The sequence below is a fragment of the Gossypium hirsutum genome, chromosome D05, assembly GCF_007990345.1.
Source record: "Gossypium hirsutum isolate 1008001.06 chromosome D05, Gossypium_hirsutum_v2.1, whole genome shotgun sequence".
Lineage (NCBI taxonomy): Eukaryota > Viridiplantae > Streptophyta > Magnoliopsida > Malvales > Malvaceae > Gossypium > Gossypium hirsutum.
This window is the reverse complement of record NC_053441.1, coordinates 22,735,148-22,757,971: the sequence shown is the minus strand read 5'-3', so window position 1 is coordinate 22,757,971 and position 22,824 is coordinate 22,735,148. Positions and strand designations below refer to the sequence as shown.

Here is a 22,824-nt window from a genome sequence, read left to right as displayed (position 1 = left end):
TTTTACCTCATTTGTTAACCTAATAATCTATTTTTTTCTTACATTAAATTTTCATTGGTTGAGTGATAAAGAGATACTATTTTCTTGGATTTTTGGCCTGATGAGAGTAACGGTGAGCAAAATTCGATTCAATTCGAAAAAAATCGAAAAAAATCGAAAAAAAATTTGAATTTAGAATTATTTGAATCGAGTTAATCGAATCACCTCAAATTTTTTTTTCGAATTTCGAGTTCAAGTCGAGTTGAATTTTCGAATTTGAATAACTCAAATAATTCGAATAAACCGAATATAAACTATATTTTTTTAATTTTTTAATAGGCTTTTACTTAATTACTTTTAAGTCTTTAACCCAATTGCCAATTTCCCCCAAGCCCGTCTGCCCATGCCCCAAAGATTTATTTTCCCAAATTCAAATTCCTCCCCCCAAATCACCTTCAGCAAATTCCATCGTCCAAACCCCCATTTATTTTTCTTATTCTCTCTGTTTCCATTTCATTCAAAGTTCAAACCTTAAAATTTATTTTTCTCAAAAAACCCTAAAATAAACCCTTCTTCTTCTTAAAATAAACCTTCAAATCAAAATCCTTACCTCCAAATCGAATTGCTATTCCTTCTAACCGAGGCAGTCTGTTCTCTTCCATTGTAAGCTCGAATTTTTTGCATCTTTAAAGTTTGTCTTGAAATATTTTTGAATTATTGAATGATTTTAGCTTTATTTGCATCTGTTTTGCTCTATTGAATGATTTTCGCTCTATTTTCCTTCTCCACTTACCTGCTTGCTGTTGTAGAACAGGGCACACTGGCACAGTACAATCATCATCGGGCTAATTTTTTAAAATGAAAGAATTTAACTTATTTTATTTGAGACTTTGAGTGCAACTGCTGGAATCTCTTGGTAAAGCCATTTTTAGCTTTAAAATAATTAAAAATGATACCTCCCCGCTCAAATGAAACCTTTAATTACACTGTTAAAATAATTAAAAATGAAACATTTAATTGTTGTTTGTCTTTTTTTTGTTTTGGAAGATGTAAAATTCTTTTTTTATTATTAATAATTAAGCAGGAAGTACAACCTAATATAAATATATAATATTAGTAATAATGTAATAATAATAGAGAAAAAATGTTAGCCAATTAATTTCCCAATTCCCAAAGTAATAATGTAATATTAGTATTAATATTATATTAGTAATAACATAATATTAATAGAGAAAAAATGTATAAAATGTGCTTCTTTTTAAAGGATTTTGCAGCTTGCTAATACAATTCGATAAAATAACATTAAATGATGAATAAAATATTGGATTATCATATTTAAATTATAAATAAAAATTAAAATATTAAATATTAAATACCAGACCTTATAAATAAAATAACACTCCACCAGAATTTTTTGAATACCATGTTAACTAATTTTAAAGTTTAAATTGTAGTTTAATAGACACCTAAATCTTTTAATAATAAATCTTTTTGGCAAGTTAGATATAAAGAAAACTAGGCTTCAATTAATTAATTTATACTATTGTACTATTATATTAATTTAGGCTTCAATTAACTAACTTTAAAGTTTAAACGATAGCTTAACAGACTTTTTTTAGTTTAATTTATGCTATTGTACTATTATATTAATTTAGGCTTCAATTAACTAACTTTAAAGTTTAAAATGTAGTTTAACATACTTTTTTTTGTTTAATTTATGCTGTTGTACTATTATATTAATTAATTTTTAATTTAATCGATTTATTAAGTTTGATTTTAAACCAATTTTTGGTCATGATTAGTGATTGCAACAAATGTTTACTTGTAGATGAGTGATCCAAAGCGAGATGGTTCCACTCAAAGTTCACAAAATTCTTCCCCAAGTAGAGATGATCAAACAACAACCAAGGAAAATGTTCAAAAAAAGATTACTACAAGGGCAGCTTGTTGGAACCATTTCACCAAATTTGTGACTGAAGAGGGGGAGATGAGAGCAAGGTGCAATGCATGTGACGCTACTTACACAATGAAATCAACTTCGGGTTCTACAACGAATTTGAATAACCATTTGAAAGCATACCTAAAAAGACCTTGAGGTAATACTTCTAATCCGAAGCAATTAGAATTAACATTTGTGAAGGTTAGCTAAGAAACAACGAATTTATCAACTTGAGTGTTTGATAAAAATGCTGTTAGAAAAGCATTGGTTCGTATGATAATTATGGATGATCTACCTTTTAAAATTGTAGAGGGAGAGGGTTTCAAATACTTTCTTTCTATAGCATGCCCACGGTTTAGTCTTCCATCTCATTGGATAATTAGAAGGGATTGTCTTGATTTATTTAACTCCATGAAGAGTGTGATGAAGAATTGTTTTGAAAAAGATATAAGTAGAGTTTGTTTGACGACGGGCACTTAGACTTCATTTCAGAAGATATCTTATATAGTTTTAACAGTACATTGGGTGGATGATGAGTGGAGGTTGCAAAAAAAGATTATAAATGTTTGCCCAATATCCGCTCATAGAGGTGAAAGCATAGGTTAAGCCACTGAAAAATGTCTTCGAGATTGGGGGATTGAGAGGGTCTTCACTATTACAATTGATAATGCATTCGCCAATAGTGTTGCCATTGAATATTTGAGAAAGAAATTGAATCATCGAAATGCTTCTGTTGCAAATGGAAAATTTATTCATATGATATGTGTTGCACACATTCTTAATCTCATTGTGCAATACGGTATTAAGGATGCTTCTGTGTCTATGGATCGAGTTAGACGTGTTGTGAGGTATATAAAAGCATCACCATTGAGGTTGACAAAATTCAACCAACGGGTAAAAGAAAAAATGATAGATAGTAAGGCTCAATTGTGTTTAGATGTGCCTACTAGATGGAACTCAACATTTATGATGTTAAAGGTGGCCGAAAAATATGAGCGTACATTTGAATCATATGTACGTGATGACCATAATTTTTTTCTTAACCTTCCTGCTAGAGATGGAGTTCCTACATTTGATGATTGGGAAATTGTTCGAAGAGTTATAAAAGTATTAGAGCCTTTTTATCATCTTACATGGAAGGTGTCCGGATCTTTGCATGTTACCTCTCATTCACTTTTTGAAGTATTGACGGATGTGCATTGTCGTTTTGATGGGTGGCAAGATTGTGGAGATCTAGACATAATTTCTATGACTTCCAACATGAGAGAGAAATATAATAAGTATTGGGGTGAATGAAACAAGATCAACATGCTAGTTTACTTGGCGGTCATCTTTGATCCGTGATGTAAAATGAGTTTTTTGGACTTTGGGGTCAACTTGCTTTTTCCTGATGTTACTAATGACATTATGAAAATGATTGATAAAGATTTGCATTGCTTGTTCAATGAGTATTCTTCTAATGCCGGGAGAATTGAATTGTTTGAAGGTAGATCTAGTTCTTCGACAAATCTTTGCAATTCAATGGAAATAGATCAGTCAAAAATGAAAACGGGCTTGGCCAAACAAAAATACCTTAAGAAGAAGAAACAAGTTGGATTAGAAAGCAAATCTGAGTTGGATAGATATTTGAGTGAGGATGAAGAAGTAAACAATTTAAGTTCGTTTGATTTACTATTGTGGTGAAAAATGAACAGTCCTAGATTCCCTATTCTTGCACAAATAGCTCGAGATATTCTTACAATTCCTATCTCAACAGTTGTCTCGGAAAATGCATTTAGCATGGGTGGACATGTTCTCGATAGTTTTAGAAGTTCTCTAACTCCTCTCATGGTCGAAGCTTTGTTTGCATACAAGATTGGCTTCGGAAATCTAATGATGCCATCAATCTTGAAGATTATGTTGATGAACTTCAAACCATGGAAGATGGTAATATATAAATTTTAATTTATAAAATAAGCTTTTGTATTCTTTATATTAGTAAGCATTCCCATAATTTAACTAACACTTTTGTTTTTAAATTTGCTAGACTTATCCAAAATACCCGAAGATCAAGAGGGTAACATACTTAGCATTAGTTTATAAAGTTAAATGTTTATTTAATTTATTTTTGCAAAAAAAAAACATTTAACTAACTCATTCTTACTAGATGTTTCAAGATTATCAACGGTGTTTGAAGCACAAGAAAAAACTTAAACGTTTCTATAATGATTTTTGAACTGATGTGTTATTGTTATTAGTTTGGTTTGGTTTGTTATTGTTGTTGGTTAATTGGACTTTTGTTGTGTTCTTTTGGTGTAGGTTTCTATTGTATTTTGGACTTTTGCTTATGTTTTTTTTTTTATAATGTTGTTGTTTATTTCGACTCATGCTATTTACTTGGACTTTTACTTATGTTTTTTTATTATAATCTTGTTGTATTATTTTTGTTGTTTATTTGGAATCATGTTGTTTATTTGGGTTGATGTTGTGTTGCTTTTATTTATTCACTTATTTACTTCATTTTTTGTTGTATGATCATGTTTAAAAACTTTAAAGAAAATTATTTTTTTTAAATTTACATAAAAATAAATAACACTAATTTTATTTTTTTTAAATTTAACTCGAACAAATATATTCGATTCGATTCGATTCGATTCTATTCGAATTTCATCTCACTCGATTCAATTCGATAAAACTTCAAATAAAGTTAGGATGATAAAATGATATTCGAAAACTCGATTAACTCCAAAATTTTCGATTCGATTCGATTCGATTTGATCGAATGCTCACCCCTAGATGAGGGGATGACACAACAATGATAATATTCTTTTGCGATAACAATAACAAACAATTAATTAAATAGCAGGCCTCGAATAAGAACAATAGTACTTCTATACAATAAATCAATAATTTGCAGAATACAGAATATTGTTTGTGTGTTAAACTAGACTATTATTCTATAAAAAGGTATGGAACCTCTAAATCAAGTTACAACATTATGAATCACTTGCTAACCCGTGTTAAAATTAGAAAAAATAATAATAATAAACCTTTACTTTCTTTATTTGTAATGATTTTTTATATAATACTTAGAACTATTGTAAGTCCTCTTTAACCTTTAAATAAGAAGATAAACATGTTTCATCACGCTTGAACCCACATCAAAAAAATAGTGTTAATATCAAAATTAATCTATACTATAGTTAAAACTCTGGTTGAATTGGTGTCACGAGTTAAAATGGGTACTAGCTCAAATGAGGGTAGTTTTATCTTTTTATATTTTATATAAAATCAATAAAAACCCAAATATGGTGGAATTTGAATATAAGATATTATTATAATTGTTAAATTTTTTTTCACCCACATATTACGTTTAGATTTATTTAAGGCTTGAACTACTCACTTAAGTCTGAAGGTTCATCCAAAATATTAGAAGGTTTGGACAAAAGTATTTAATCCCAAAAATGAGCTTCGATAAAAAAAATTAAACCCATTTAAAATATGAGTTATACTCAACGTTTAAATATGCCGAATGATCAACGAAATTCAACTTCCACTCTAAACTGAAGTTGGAAGAATAAAAATGAATCCATCAGACTTATATTTCAAATTCCAAATTTAATTTAAGATCATACGACCCCAATAAAATATGATTGCTTTGAAGGGTGAATGTTGGTGGTAGCTATTGTGGATGTTCTTTCGATGGGCCGAAGAGCCGCAAATAATGTTGGAGATGGTGCAGAGGTTACAGGAGAAAACTGTGTTGATAGAGTAGTGTCTGCGTCTTGTTATAGGAATATAGGGTTTAGAAAGGTATTTAAGCCTTAAGGGAGACATTTTAAGTAGGATTCTTCCCTAATAATACGTTAAAATTTTGTTAAAAAAAAATTGTATCATTTTTTTTTGGTGAGTGGTCATATGCAGTGGTCCACTTTATCAATCATCCAATAAGATGTTTTCACCCTATTGAAGTATGGTCCACTTTGTCAAGCATCCCATAAAATGTTTTCACTCTATTGAATCTACTATCTCTTTAAGTTACCTCTTCAAGTATTAGAAATATTTTTTAAGGGAGATAAAACCCTTATCAAGAATAATATCGACATGTTCAAAGGTTTGTCTATCTCCCAACAGAGAAAGCTTTATAGACTCCTTTTTGGACCTCCAGTCAACAAAGAAATGACACATGATTTTTATATATGATTTTGTATCTGCATTATGAAGGAATGCAAGTCTTTAAGACTCCAAGAAAAATGATCAAATCGCAACTTTTCTTAATTTATTGATTTAAACATATCACTTAGAATTGAGTTAATAATTGTGTAGCCAAGAATTATTTGTAGTAATGGTTAGAATTTTTGTTAGACACTCAGATGATACGGGTTCAAATTTTGCCATAAATTTTTTAATATTACATTTATCAATAAAAAATACCAATTTTAAAGAAAATTTAAGGTTTTAGGTTAATTTTTTCAAAAATTAGGGAAATAATTTTTGGAGAGAAATAAAAATGCATTTTACAAGCACATAATTTTCACCATCTCTTTTGCCACGTCAGCTAAAAATACTCCCTATAGGAGATGTTTTTGCAAATATTATATACATAAATGTATGATTAAGTAGAAGAGATACATTTCAAAACAAAAGAAAAACAAGTCCAACCCCGACCAATACGAACACCAAAGCCTTTTTGGAGATCATAAGTATGTATGATATTACTTACTCAAGGGTTAAAAGACAAGAGTGTTTTCGAGTTTGCCTTACATGAAATTAAGGTTCTTGCACAATGAGTGAAAATTTGGCGAATATGCCTCACTTTCACTCTCTCTCCTACCACGTCAGTTAAAATCGCTCCTTGGAGGAGGCAATTTTATCCCCTCTCTCTAAAAATAGTCTATTTCCCTATTTTATGAAAAAATTTGACCTAAAACCCTAAATATTCTTTTAAATCAACATATATTCCCCATTAACTCAAAAATAATTAAGTTATATTTTTTGAAAAAAAATTAATGATTTAATTTGTTATAGTTAAATATATATGATTTATATTTGGTGCAATATATAAAATATAAATGAAATAATATTATTTTATGAAAATATATTTTAAAGTAGACCAACTCGAGGATTGGCTTACTGATTGTATTTTGGTTTGAATTTTGTGAAATATAAGACAATTGGTAAGTTGAAGAATTGAGGGAACTTCGGGGAAAGGGAACTTGGTAAGCGTGTTTTTCCGGGGGAAGGACATAGCTCACACTTCCTACAATTTTATAAAATATTAAATTAATTTGTTTTCTCTCCCTATATTATTAAATTGTTATGGCATAAAATATAAATGAAATAAATAATTGCAACCTATATGGAATACCCAATTAATGATATATTGATATTAAAAATGTTTCAATATTTAATATTTTGATTTAAAAAGTAATATAAAGTTGTAATAAAAAATATTAAAACAATTTAAATAGAGTACATCAAATCATATATATAATATATTTTAACGAGCATAATTACATAGAAGGCATCGACACGTAAAAAAAAAGGATTTGTTTTTTATTATTAATTCAATCTATGAAAGAGGTAGTTGACTTTAAAAATAATTGGAAAATAGTAATTATAAGCATATGCTACAAAATTAACTTTTTGGGCTGCAAGATAATAAAAAAGTTGTTGATCTATTTAAAGCAGTTGGACAAAGATTTAAAAATTAGAGGACCAATAATGAAATAAAGAGAAAGCAAAAGACCTTAACGGGGAAACGAAAAAAACAGAGGGTTAAAAGTGAAATGAATTTTTTTTATATATATTTTGATATCTAAACTTTTCTTAATTTTAATTTCAGGCTTTTTTTATTGTAGATAATTGTGATGAGAATAAGAATAATTTGTGTATTAAAGTGGAAAAAGTTAAATAGTAAAGATGAATAAATTGGTCTTAAATGTCAAAATGAAGAAATCAAACATTTTGAAATTTATTAGATTGAGAATATTCTTAACCAAACCACAGGAAATGGAATAAGTCAAAATGTAACATTATTTTTCATCGACTGAATTTTGAGTTGAGCAAGGACGTTTCTTTTTAAATATCTCCCTCTCTCCAACTGAACACTTCATTGAAAAGAAAATTGTAGAAAAATAGAAGAGCATGGATAGAGAGCAAGAAGAGATGCAATTTGTAGGGTTCTTTGGCATATTCAAACAATCCTACAAAATCATATCATCATCGAGAGAACTCTTCGCCAAGATCACTTTAGCTTTAATCCTTCCTCTATCCTTCATCTACCTTGTTCATTTAGAAGTTTCAAGTCTATTCTCAAGGAATATTATCCTCAACAAATTAGAACTGAATCATTCACCACCCGGCACTGCAAAATTCGAGAAACTATCTCATCTTATCTCCCATGAAACAGTTTACCTTTGGCTTTTCAACGCAGCCTACTTCACGTTGACTTTCATCCTTTCCCTTCTTTCACTTGCTGCAGTTGTTTATACCACCGCCTGCATATATACAGCTCGGGAGCTCTCCTTCAACCAAGTCATAAGCGTTGTTCCCAAAGTTTGGAAGCGGCTGCTCGTCACGTTCCTGTGTATTTTCGTTGTCACGTTTGTCTATTTCCTTGTATTTTTCCTTGTCCTGGTTGCTTGTGGTGCAGTTTCCCTTGTCTTGATTAGTTGCGGAATTCCTGTGGGACTAATAAAAATCATGGGTGCAGTGTTCCTCATTTTAATCATTTTGTTCAATGTGGGGTACTTCTTGTATTTGATCACGATCTGGAACTTGGCTTGCATTGTCACTGTTCTAGAAGAGGTATATGGGTTCGCAGCCATGGTGAAGAGCAAGAACCTGATCAAAGGAAAGATATGGTTGGCGATATCCATAACCTTTATCCTCAGTCTGGCGGGGGGATTGAACGTCATCGCATTCCAGAGGCTGGTTGTGGAAGGATCCAGCATGGCCATGGCTAACAGGTTTGTTTATGCAATCATTTGTTTATTGTTGCTTTCCACGATGAGTCTTTTCAGATTAGTCATCGAGACAGTGATTTTCTTCGTCTGCAAATCTTACCATCGTGAAAACATCGACAAAACTGTCTTGTCGGATCACCTAGAAGTTTACCTGCAGGGAGAATATGCTCCTTTGAAGGCCAAGGATGTTCAGCTTTTTCATGTTTGATTGACTTGAAAGTCAATCGATATAAAAATTATGAAATGTATTCAACTTCAATCTATACAAAAATAATGTAAGGCTTTTTATAGCTGAAACGGTGCTTTGTATCTCATCTGTGAAACTAGATTCGGATTTTTAACTTTATTTTCTTTACTTATTATTAATTCTATTATGTAGTCCTAGGTGGTACATGTATGTTTCGGTTGTAACTGAATTTCTTCTCTAGCCTCAGTCCTTACAACAACACATGTACAACGTGGTATGAATATAAACTATAATATTAAATATATTAATCATTTTACACCCTCAAAAAAATAAATTATTATAATCTATTATCAGTGTTTTATTTGGTTCAGGTTCATGCTAAGTGAGGCATGAATGACTTAAAACAAAACCCACATAACTATTAGTCTAACTCGATCTAAATCCAACATGCCATACAAGGTATGTTCTTGGTGGATATTACTTGTTGATCATACATGTTGCACCCGATTAACTTCTGTTTATGTTGTGACGGTTAGGGTGACATTATGTATATGCAGATCACTGCAACAAATAGGTTTTTAGGTTTTTAGCGGCTTTCCAAAAACGCTGTTATAGACAACGCCGCTAAATTTTACGGCGTTTATATAAAAAAAATGCCGCTAATGGTCGATCTATAACAGCGTTTTTTGTTGATAATTAATTTCTGCTTCTAATGTTTAACAATGGTGGTGGAATCAACTTCAAACTTAAAACATGCAGAGTTTCTATATGCATTCCAAGTCCGTGCATACAGTGTTATGATTGTATGGACTTATACTGAATCCTGGATAACAAAAGGAATGCTAACCTGATGACTAATAGTTGCATATAATCATATTTACAACTTCGTTTTAAGTTGTTTGTAGCTTGATCTAAACCTTGGTTCTTAATGACAACAAATATTAACTCCTATCTTTATTTTGAGCATTCAAATAACATAACATAATTTTTTTCTAACCTTTTGTTTCTCAGACGAACCATGCTTGATCCAATAATAGTCTTTGGACGTGAATTCTTTGAGGACTGTTTAGTGCACCTTGTTGTTGCATCAATAGCTTCTTCAGAACTAGCCATTGAGATAGACAATCCTCAAAAAACTGCACGATAAGCCGAAAGCAAGTGTGGCTCCCCCACTTACCACTAATTCCTGAAATTTCCATTTTGTGGAAATGGATGGTCAGTCCTTATCAAACATCAAACTAATAACAGTTCTAGTTAGGTTGTTTTAAGTTTGTTGCAACATATTTTCTGTAATTCATAACAGCACTTCTCGTTGTGCAATCCTGAATGGAGGCTGTTCAGAAAGAAGAAAAGATGGCAACATCATTGAAAGAAACTCAGAGACGAAAGGAATAATACATTCAACAAAGAACTTCTCAATAGTTTGGAATTTGTTCCTTTCATGATTAGAAAGGTATGGTTTTGCGATGATACCTGTCAAATGTCAAAGTCTTCTGAATGCACATCATTGTAGCCCCCCCCCCAACCCCTTATTTTTAGAGCCATTAGCCATTTAGGAATAGTGGGTTTGGGGAATTTCCTTGGTTTTTTTTCAATTTCCTGTCGGTAAACGGGCAAAATACTAAAAAAAGTCTTTTTTTTTAAATTTACCGAAATAGACCCGGTATTTTATTATTTACCGAAATGGGTCCTTTTTCCCTAAATCGCGTCCATGTAAGCGCAAAGTCAGGGGATATGTCAGCAAATCGCGTCCACGTCAGCGCGCTATGCTGACGCGGCAACAAAGCGCGTCCTTGAAAGTGCGATTTGTGTCCACATCATCAAAGCGCGCTGACGTGGACGCGATTTGCTACCACATCGCGCGCCCTTGGGGACGCGATTTCGCCACGTTAGGATTTTTAGGGTTTTTTAGATTTTTAGGGTTTTGGAGAGAAATTAATTAATTAATTAAAATTAAATTACGTTTTGTAATTAAAATTTATTAAATTTTAGGGTTTAAGGTTTCGTAATTAAATTAATTAAAATTTATTCAAAATTGGATTATGTTTCATGTTTATGGGTTTTTAAGATAAAATCAAAGCAGGATGATTTATCAGAAGGATTTTTGCAGTCGCGCCCACTTGTACGCGCTTTTGCTACAGTAGGTCCTGGAAAAATAATTTCGAGTTGACGTTTTTGAGCAAATAGTATAAAAAACGCTTCAAGCAGGATGCTATATGCGAAGAATTTGTGAAATCGAGCCCTCATGGACGTGCTTTTGCTACAGTTGGTCCTGGAAGAAATAATTTCGAGTTTACGTTTCTGAGCAAATAGTATAAAATCGCTTCTACCATGATGCTTTATGAGAAGAATTTGTGAAATCGCGCCCACGTGGACGCGCTTTTGCTACAGTAGGTCCTGAAAAAATTATTTCGAGTTGATGTTTCTGAGCAAATAGTATAAAAACGCTTCAAGCAGGATGCTATTTGAGAAGAATTTCTGAAATCGCGCCCTCGTGGACGCACTTTTGCTATAGTTAGTCCTGGAAGAAATAATTTCGAGTTGACGTTTCTGAGCAAATAGTATAAAATCGCTTCTGCTAGGATGCTTTATGAGAAGAATTTGTGAAATCGCGCCCACGTGGACGCGCTTTTGCTACAATAGCATGTTTGGACTGAGGCTATAAATGAGGCAAAAAATGTTCTCAGAATGCATAAGTCACAGCAGAAACAACTTAGAGAGGCTAAGAAGGTTAGAGTTTCAAATATGAGTGAACGTATTAGTGCTGTTATTTACTACGATGGTGAGATTTGCCACACTGAGAATGGTGTTGTTCTTTTGTCGGAGAATACGGTGCGACCGGTTTTTAACCAGAACATAGATTTGACAGAACTTCGTAAAATAATTAGGCGTAAAATTTTCGGAACGACGCCAATGAAAGTTATGTCTATCACGTATCGATTTTGTTCTTCTGTTGATCCGGTGACATATGACTCGTTCGACATAAAAAGTGTTCGTAGCTTGGAGGCAATGGTGCAGACTCATCTTGCTAGTGAAGCACCTTATATTGAGTTACATGTACAATTTACATCGCCAAATGATGTACTTGCGACCGGTGTTCGAGATGTATACACGACCCCTGACCGACACTCGGTTAGCGGGTTACAAAATATAGAACAACTCATGTTTGGTAGCGGTGTCGAATGCACATCCCCTGGAAGACACCCTGTCGGTGGATGAGACATGTACATCGGTGGCTCGATGTTTGATGCTGGAAATACGTACTGGGGAACGGCATCAAGTTCTAGTGGGCGGCAATCTACATCCAATTGGGGACGTTATGAAATGCCCATAAGAAGGGATGATGTACTCCCTACGATGTCAACCGGTGAGGGGACCTCGTACGCTGCAGATTATTGTAGGTTAGAAGATGACTCCGATATAGATCCACCTCGAGAGCCTGGGCCCGATGGTGCAGAAGTTGGCTTATTTTCTGAACCGGAGCCTATTCCAACAGAACCTAAAAATGCTGAAAGGAGTACAGATGAAGAAGAAAATCCACGATTCAGAGCATACTCACCTCCAGCCCACATGCATAATGTCGATCTGTCTGCAGATGATGCGTTAGAGTTTCCAGATCTACCACACTGGTTGTATGATCGTACAAGTTCGGGGGTAGATTCGGGTGAATTTGAAGTTGGTAATCAGTTTACCAACAATGATAGTTTTATTGGTGCTTTGAAACAACATAGCATCAAAAATGGCGTTAACTACCACGTCTTTAAATCCAAATTTGATAAGTTTGAGGCGAAGTGTGCGATGCAAGACGACACATGTTCATGGAAAATCTACACCTTGTTAAGGAAAAAGACAGGGTTGTGGGAGATTAAAAAGTACAAAGGTCCACATACATGTGCTGCAGGTACAGTATTGACGGTTTCTGGATAATACTTTTATTATGTAATGTTGTATTATTTAATGTACTCCGTTTATAGGTGTTTCACAAGATCATACCAAGATGGATTTAGCTATGTTAGCTAGCTTGATACTACCCATGGTAAAAGCAGATCCCAAGACTTCAGTGCCAGTGTTAATTGTCAATATTCGTAGCCAAATGAGGTACACGCCCTCTTACCGCGAGGCTTGGATAGCTAAGCAAAAGGCGTTGAAGAATATGCATAGTGGGTGGGACGTCTCATATAATGAAATATGGCAGTGGTGTCAGGTGCTAAAGAGATACGTCCCAGGTGCCATCACAGACCTTGAAATAGAACATGCGTACTACAACGGCCGATTGCTACGTGGATGCCAAGTGTTCAAACGCCTTGTTGACACCATTTTTTTGATGAAAACGGGGTCGACTTGGGTTTTGAAAAATGAAAGAAAAAACGGGAGTCGCCATCAATCCTTTTTAATAAGGTGTGATTGGATCACCTTAAAAGTGGTTATTTTTAATAAACAATTTGATTTTATTAAAACAACGATTTTAGTCCGCGAAATTTAGAAAAAACGGGTTCAGGAGTCGATTACGCACGAGGAAGGATTAGCACCCTCGTAATGCCCAAAATTGGTACCTAGTTGATTAGTTAATGTCTTAATGTTGAAAATTGTAAACTTTGAAGAATTTAAAAAAAATACGATCCTTGTATTGAAATATTGAAATTTTTCGAAAAAGGGGGGGCATATTTCACATTAATCGAGAAAGAGAATCATATACAGTAAGTTAGGACACAATGTCTCGAATTCCCGATACGTAAAAAAATGCTCATTTAAAAGATATTTTATCTATCTCAGATTTAAAAAAAGAAAATCACGACCAGTAAGTTAGGACGCGATTTTTAAATTTCCGATATCATTTAAAACTTGAGTTTGAAAAGATTCGTGCATTTAGATTTATCGTGAAAATTGAAACCCAGTAAGTGAGGGTACGATCTTCTCGAATCTAAACACGAAACGCCATTTTTTAAAACAAATTTTGTTATATCGAGTAAAATAAAACACGAAGTCATAATAAAGAATGTGAAAACTAACTACATTGTCGATATGCATGGCAATACCATAATGAATACGAAAGTATAAAAATAATACAGGCAATAATAACCAAAATAAAATAAACAATAAGAACATATTGATAACATGCGAAATAATAAACCGTAACATATAAATAAGATGCATAAATACGTATAAATATTATAAAAAAAATAAAAATAAATATGTAGATATATATAGATATATATATATAAGTTATAAAATATAAAAATATGTATAAGTATGTGTATATATATACAAGTAAATTATGAAACTATGTACGTATATATATTATAAAAATATGTATATATATAAATTATAAAGTTTTAAATATATATATATAAGGAGGTATATAACAAAATCTAAAAGGGGTATAAATAGGTAAATAAAAATAATAATAAGGTAAGCAATAATAATAATACTATATTAATGATATAATATAATAGTAGTAATAAGACTGAAATAGCTAATCTAATAATAAAATAGCTAAAAAAACAAAGCAGGATCAAATTGGAAATAAACTAAATCTTTAGGGAGAAATCAAAACTGAAAAATAAAGAAATGGACCAAATTGTGATGCGCGCAAAAAGTAGAAGGGCCAATTAGGAAATATTCCCACATCACTGAAACGGTGCCGTTCTTGGGGAATACAAGCGCATGGTCGAAGGACCAAATCGAAACAGAAGCAAAACTACGTAGCCAAAATCAAAAATAAGAAGGAGATCTTATCGAACACGCCACAAAGGAGAGGGGACCTATGGTGCAAATATCCCCCTAAGGCAAAACGTGCGGACCCTTCGGGTCGGATCAGGTCAACGAGCGGATCCCCCTCACCAAAACGACGCCGTTTCACTTTTAGTATAAATATTTAAAAAAACTCAAAAAAAATCAGATTCACCATTTTTTTTAAAAAACTGAGAGAGAATTCTCTCTCGCGCGTTCCCTTAGGCCCTGGCGCCGGTCATCAGCCGATCTAGGCCTCCGGCGTGCCTCCGCCTTAGAACCGCCGCATGTGGTGGCTGACGACTCCAAAATCGGATTTTTTATCCTTTTTTGAAGCCAGGCATGTCTTAGGCACAAATCTAGGGCCAAACCTCAAAAAAAAGAGTCCGAAGCCTGAAGAACGATGGGAGACCGCTCGTCTTCTCCCTTCCGGTGCGGCGCAGGTAAGCTTTCTTTGCCTCCTTTTTATTTCTTATTTCTTATGTAAAAGATAAAATAAAAAAATAAAATAAAACAAGTAGAAACGCAAATCTGAAAAAAAGAAGAAGAAAAAGTCACCTTCAAAATATGTTTTGGTTTTTTTTATTTATCGAAACCGAAAGAACAGAAAAATCTTCTTCTTTTATAGCAAACTCGGCTTTTGCCGAAAAGAAAAATAAAAGAAAGAAAAATCCCCCCTTTTTATTACATTAAACTTTTGCTTTTATAGCCAAGTATATGTTTTTGCTACTGTTTGTTTCTGCTATTTGTGTCTGTTGCGTGCTCCTTTCGTTTTGCAGGTGGCGCTGGAGCAGGTGGGCAAAAGGCGTGCGGCGCGGATGGGTAGGTGTGCGGCGGCAGTGTCAGAGTTAGGTGGTACTAGGGTTTTTTTTTCTGAAAATGTTTTTAGGCCTATTTTGGGTATTGGGTTTTGTAATTGGGTTTGGGTAGTTTAGTTGGGGTTAATTTTTAGTGTACTGGGCTTATAGATTGTTAATTGATTTTGGTTTGGTTTATTTGGTATGGGCCCGGGTAAATTTGGGCTTCTACAGCTGCCCCTCTTTGCTCGTTGTCATGTAACAAGAACAGAGCAAAGACCAAGAAAGGCCAATTTTGCCCGGTCTCGCCTTTTTTGGACTTGTCCTGGTTCTTTTCTTCAAGTAGCTTCACTCCAGTCCACTATGTCTTGTTGCTTCAATCCACTCCACCGCAGTTCAAAGAGGTACGGCTTGTAGCTTCAATCCACTGCTACGTCAGGGAGATAGGATCGTTTGCTTTATTCTGTTCCACTGTAACCTTAGGGAGATAAGACTTGATGCGATCTACTCTACTGTAACTTCAGAGAGATAAGATCTGTGATTTTAATCCACTCCACTTGCAACTTCAGGGAGATAGAATTATCGGCTTCAATCTGATGTGATCTATTCTACTATAACTTCAGAGAGATAAGATCCTTTATTTTAATCCACTCTACTGTAACTTCAGATAGTTAGGATTACTAGCTTCAATCTACTCCGTTATAATCTCAGGGAGATAAGATCCCTGGCTTTAATATGCTCCACTGTAACATCAGGGAGATAAGATATCTGGCTTCAATCTGCTCCACTGTAACCTCAGGGAGATAAGATCTGAAATTCTTCGGTCTACTCCACTGTAACCTCAGGGAGATAAGACCTGATGCGATCTACTCTACTGTAACTTCAGAATGATGAGATCCTTTATTTTAATCCGCTCCACTGTAACTTCAGGGAGATAGGATAGTGTCTTGGATCTACTCCGCTGTAATCTCAAGGAGATAAGATCTCTAGCTTCAATCTGCTCCACTATAACCTCAGGGAGATAATATCTGAAATTTTTTGGTCTACTCCACTGTAATCTCAGGGAGATAAGACCTGATGCGATCTACTCTGCTGTAACTTCAGAGAGATAAGATCCTTTATTTTAATCCGCTCCACTGTAATCTCAGGGAGATAGGATTACTAGCTTCAATCTGCTCCGCTGTAATCTCAGGGAGATAAGACCTGATATGATTTACTCTACTGTAACTTCAGAGAGATAAAATCCTTTATTTTAATCCGCTCCACTGTAATCTCAGGGAGACAGGATTACTAGCTTCAATCTGTTCCGTTGTAATCTTAGGGAGATAAGACCTGATACGATCTACTCTACTGTAACTTCAGAGAGATAAAATCTTTTATTTTAATCCGCTCCACTGTAATCTCAGGGAGATAAGATTACTAGCTTCAATCCACTCCGCTGTAATCTCAGAGAGATAAGACCTGATACGATCTACTCTACTGTAACTTCAGAGAGATAAGATTCTTTATTTTAATCCACTCCACTGTAATCTCAGGGAGATAAGATTACTAGCTTTAATCTGCTCCGCTGTAACCTCAGGGAGATAAGATCTGAAATTCTTCGGTCTATTCCCTAGGGAACACGACCTGTATAATGAACCTAATTATGCCTAATGATTAGGATGGCATGATCAAAATGAATCAAATGCTCCTAACTAGACATGTGTGAATGGTGTTTGCATAAATGTAGAATTTTATTTTTCGTGAATGATCTCGCTTAGGTTATCATTACTCGAAGTTTATTAAGACTTTGTCATCGAAGTGCTATAACACCTTCCTTCTCGACTGGCATTTTCTGAAGAAACATTTAGTCAGACTGCCCCCACTGTAAACCTCAAAGTTATATCCACTGGGACGCCAAAATTTGTACCATCACTCTCCCACTGTAATCTAAAGGTAGAAATATATGGCTTTTCCTCAACCTTCTCGTTTCACTATTCGAGGATACATGATGTGAAATTCTTTGGTCCTTTATACCATTCTAATGATGTCATACCAAATGCTCATAAAAAATTTCTTCTCGGAGGAAACCTCTTCCTATTGCCTAGTGATCATTGCTTGCTTGTTTATTTAAGCTTTGTCATTAACACGACATCTTGTCATTTTGTTCAATCAATGCATTTGACAACAAAATCCAAAGAGAAAGTCCAAACTTAGACTCTTCATTCTCAAATTTCCAACCTTTAAATTTGGCGTGTTCTAAACAATAGTCCTATTTCAGGTTCCTATATTATTTAGAAACTTTTTAGAGTAATATGCAAAACTTCCTTTGTGAAAGTTTTATTAGTCCATTAATCATTATTCCAATGCAACATGCTTGCAAAAAGAGCATAACAATGGATAAGAATAAAGCTGGTTCTGAGCATAACTCAAAATGAATAAATTATCCAAAATAGTAAAGAAGGATAATAAAGAAATTGATTGGGAATGCATATCTTGGAAAAGAATGAAGTATTCCAAGAACAAAAAAATTCAATATAAATAATATGAGAATTGGGTGCCCCAGATATCGCAGCTTGAACTTCTCTGTACAAATTTTATGAAGACCATTCTGAGTTTGACATGTGTTTAGGAGATCTACATTGCTTTGTCGATGCCTCAAGATGTCGCCTACCCTTTCTTGTTGATTCAGGTATAACAAGATCACCACATGCCCCAATCTGATCAAAATTTAAATTGCTCAGATCACCTCATGCCCCATTCTGAACAAATATTTGAGCTGCCCTTTTCGAGTTTTCAACTCAAATCCCTTTTGGCCTAAGCGCCCTTTCCGGGTTTTCCTCTTAGCCTCTCCATTTTTCATTTTCATTTATCATTTTTCATTCTCATTTTTCATTTTTTTTACTCAGAGTGCCATTCGCGGGTTTTCACCTTGGTTATTTCTCCTTCTTTAAACAAAGTATTTCTTGACTAGATCCGAGTTTATAGGACTAGCAACCTCACTCAGGATCAGTGCTCTTCTGAAAAATGTCTTCTTTACAACGTAGGGACATTCCTGGTTTGGTATTCATTTCCCCCTGGAATCCTTTTGGAGAGGAATGATCTTTTTCGACATCCAACCCTCTCGTGGAATTCTCTGAGATGGCACTATTCATTATGGGCTCGTATCATTTTCCTTTGGCACATTTGACTCTGCTACATAACTTTTAGTCTTTTTCCTTTTGATCAGATTGAATTTATTTTGCTCAACTGAAACTAGAGAACAATGATTTCTACTTCAATAGGTAGAACTACTTCCGTCTTGTAAACCAGAGAAAACAATGTTGCCCCAGTCAGAGTTCCGATAACCATTCGAAAAAACGAGGAAGGCAGATGGTAAACTCACATGCCAACCCTTGTAAGTCTCAGTCATTGTTTGCAATTCATTACAGTGATGAACTGTGATGTCTGATTTTGAATTGATCACGGACCTCAGCTATCGTGCTATCATTCATGATACCATCTTCTCTGTAATTCTATATCGGTATATGATGACATTGGCGCATGAAGTAGCCTCTACCCGTTTGACGAAGTAACTAATGATCTCAAAAATGAAGTAATGCCCATTAGAAGTATTCAATAATGGTGATGTCCCTCCCCCATTTCGCTCAAAATTTGAGTCGCCCTTTTCGGGTTTTCAACTCAAATCCACTTTTGGTCAATGCGCCATTTACGGGTTTTCGCCTTGACCTCTCTTTTTTCTTTTTCTCTTATTTTTGACTTTGATTGATTTTTATTTTTTCTTTTCCTTTTTTTTTTACTTTTTTATGGAATCTGAACTCATAAGGTTAGGCAAGTCCTTGTTATCCCTTTCGAAGGATCTTCTTTGATCGGATTTCCTTCATAGAGCCTTCTGGGGTGAAATTACAATAGAAAACTTTTGATCTTCCTCTTTAATCAGGATAAAATCCCACAAAACTTGAAGAGATGGAAGCTCGACTTCAAATGGGCAAAACTATACTGAGTCAACGAGAGAGGCATTTTCCCAGACGAATAATCGCATCGTTCACTGCAAATTTCTGAAAATGTGCTGCTGTACAGATTTCATTATCAGTGATTAATCCGGGGATATCCTGGTATGATCATACAAAGACATCTTTGAACTCTAGAGGTGACTCAACAAGGTCTTGCTTCGTCTTTGCGGTCAGGTCAATTCTAATCTTTACCACGCTCAAAATTTCTAATGATTCCTTGTGAGGTAGGATCTGTCTATCCTCTTATTCTACCATTCTCAACAAGTTCAGAGATAAGCTACGATCTATGTCATTTCCAAAGTCATGAGATCCGTCTAAACACATGCCTCGCTCAAAAGGAAAATCTGAGTCTGTAGCAGTGTCACTCATGTCATTGATATCTGGGGACTCATAATAAGTACCAAAGAATATACAAAAAAAAGTAAAAATTTATGAATAATTATTTATACAATATGATTATGAATGAATGAATGATGTGGAAGAAAATCTAAAAGAATGAAATAATCAGACATAATTATTCATAAAGAATGAAAGAATATTGGCTCAAAAGTGAATGCAAAGATGTATTTTATTAAAATAATGGCGTTCAAACATGAGCCTATTTCACAAAGGAATTTCTATCACTTTTAGGCTAAAAACAACAAAAATGTTCTGAACATTACTCTAAATAAGCTCTAAAGACTATAAGGATTTCTTCCGCAATCCAATCGCTTAGAACACTCCCAAATTTATAAGGGCGGGCATCTAACAAGTTCCCTTTTCAATTGTGTCCTCATATATGCCATTGGTGTGAACACTTGCCAACATTCCTTCATACATCTCATTCATCCCGTTGTCAACATGATTGGGTAGATAGATTTTTGCACTAGATGAATCACCCAACTTGACAATACCCATGTTGATGAATTTTTCGACTAGCTTCTTGAAGGCAATGCAATTCTCTATTGAATGCCCCATAATTCCCACATGGTAGTCACATTGTGCGTTCATGTCATACCATTTGGGATACGGGGGTTGTATGGGTTTTAAGTAATGAGGAGCAACAACATGCGCATCGAACAAGCTTTGATACAGCTCCTTATATGACATCAAAATTGGTGTGAATTGGAGCTTCTCAGTACCTGGTTTCACTCCAAATTCTTGCCTTAAAAGACTCTGATGGCTGGTGGTCTCCGTCTTTGGCCTGCCCATAGTGATTGGTTTTGAGTGGCCCTTGTTATATCCACCTACATTATACCTTTTATTCCCCTTCTTCCTTGGGGCCTTTATAGTATCTGGGTACTCTACCCTCATCTTCTTTATTTCGGCTAGATTAGCAACAGGATTAGCTAAATCATTTCTCAAATTGGATCCTAAGCCTGTCAGGCAATTCACTGGTGTCGATGTACCAGTCTGATAATATTGGGATTCGATAGTAAAAAGTGCTCCTTGTAGACGCCCATCTGGCTGAACCTAGACACTTGTCGGAGTACAATCTAAGGAATAAACAAGATCCTCATTATCAACCCCAAAGTAAACCACCGAGTCTTTCACTTCTTTTGACTTTCCAGCTAGCAATCGGTTGAACTAGTTTATCATAGTTCTCCGTAATTCTAGTATCTGATTTCTCATCTCCTGTTGAAATTTAGTCAATTGCTCCTGTATCTGAATCTGCATTCGCTCTAATTTTTTCAACCTTCGTTCCATTTCTCTAGTCTTTGCTTGGATATCGTAAGGGTGTTTGGTTGGTTGGTTTTCCAGGTTAGTTGAAATAAATTTACTCGTTTAGACTCTTTCAATGGATTTTAATACATGTAATGCAATGTAAAGCAAATGCATGAAATGAATGCCTAAAGAGACGTTGATTCTGATTCAATTACATTTAGGAAACTTTTCTAGAAAGCAAATTCCCTTACATAAAATGGATACATGTACGGCTTCACCCTCATATTCTAAGAAACAACATCGGTCTTTTTCTTTATCCGCATGTTTGAGGTAATCTCGCTAATAGATGCCATTGCTAGCTCCACTCTTGATCTTGGTTGCAATTCATCATCTGCCCGTCCTCATAAGGCTCGTCCGCCTCTTTAAGGGGGTGGAATGTTGAAGGCTCTTAGACAATTGCCTTGAATCCTTAGGCCACGAAACAGGGTCACGAACTTTTCCATCACCATTCTTGTGTTTCTCAGAATATATTCGGGAAGTCGTATTGTTTTCCACTTTATCAAGGAATCCGTATTCCATGACAAGCTTTCTAATTTAGTAATCGAACTTGAATCAATATCTCTTTCCTAAGATGCGAATGCAATGTAATGCAATCATAATCAAAACACAACAAGAAGGGTTAGAACAAAACATAAGCAAGCACGGAAAACAAAAAGTACCTAATCAGGTAAATACTAGAGATTTGGAGTGGTTCTACCTAGGTTAAGTTCCTAAGTCCACTATATGAGGTTTGGCTCTAGAGATAAGGTACCCGAACCAGCAGATTCCTTAATCCTCACCCATTATAGGCTCATACAGACCGATTTCGGTTCAGGGGAATACATTTCCCTATGGCTTCACGGAGACGAAAATCTCACGAAGACATAGGTACGGATGTACTCCGAAAGTGATCCACTATCCTACAAGGAGGTGAAAACCTCACAAAGGAGTAGCTTCTCACTCCCACTTAAAAGGGAATAATCGAGTGGTTATGTAATGCAATATGCAGAAATATATCAAAATTCAAAACAATAAAGTAATTACAAACCGAAGTAATAATAATCGTAACAAAAACGGATAAACATACTACAAAATGATCGTAAATTTAAACCAAGTTTTTGGGTGTCCTCTAGGCATTCGATGTGATTCTAATTAGGGTAGGCTTCTAAGGCTCATTATATGCGGTTTGGTTCTAAAGCAAGGGTACCCGAACCAACAGATTCCTCGATCCTCACTTATTATAGGCTCATGCAGACCGAGTTCAGTTCAGGGGAATACATTTCCCTATGGCCATGCGGAGATGAAAATCTCACGAAGACATAGGTACGGATGTATCTTAGAAGCGATTCACTATCCCATGCGGAGGTGAAAACCTCACGAAGGCGTAGCTTCTCACTCCCACTTAAAAAGGTGTGACCAACGGTCATGCAATGCAATGTGTAGAAATATACATCTACACTCAAAATAAAGCAGTAATTATAATCAAAATAATAAAGGCCGAAATAAAGGCAAGTGAAATGCAATAAAAGGATCGTGTCAAGTTTTTAATCTTCGACAAAAGACAAAAATA

At 34.6% G+C, this 22,824-nt stretch overlaps 1 protein-coding gene across 1 annotated transcript; it reads left to right on the top strand.

The window, feature by feature from the left end:
* Positions 1 to 8,044: 8,044 nt before the first annotated feature.
* LOC107915954 (uncharacterized) lies at positions 8,045 to 9,073 on the top strand. The gene has a single exon (XM_016845133.2). It carries the CDS (start codon positions 8,045 to 8,047, stop codon positions 9,071 to 9,073), a length of 1,029 nt encoding a protein of 342 aa, XP_016700622.1.
* The last annotated feature ends 13,751 nt before the right edge of the window (positions 9,074 to 22,824 follow it).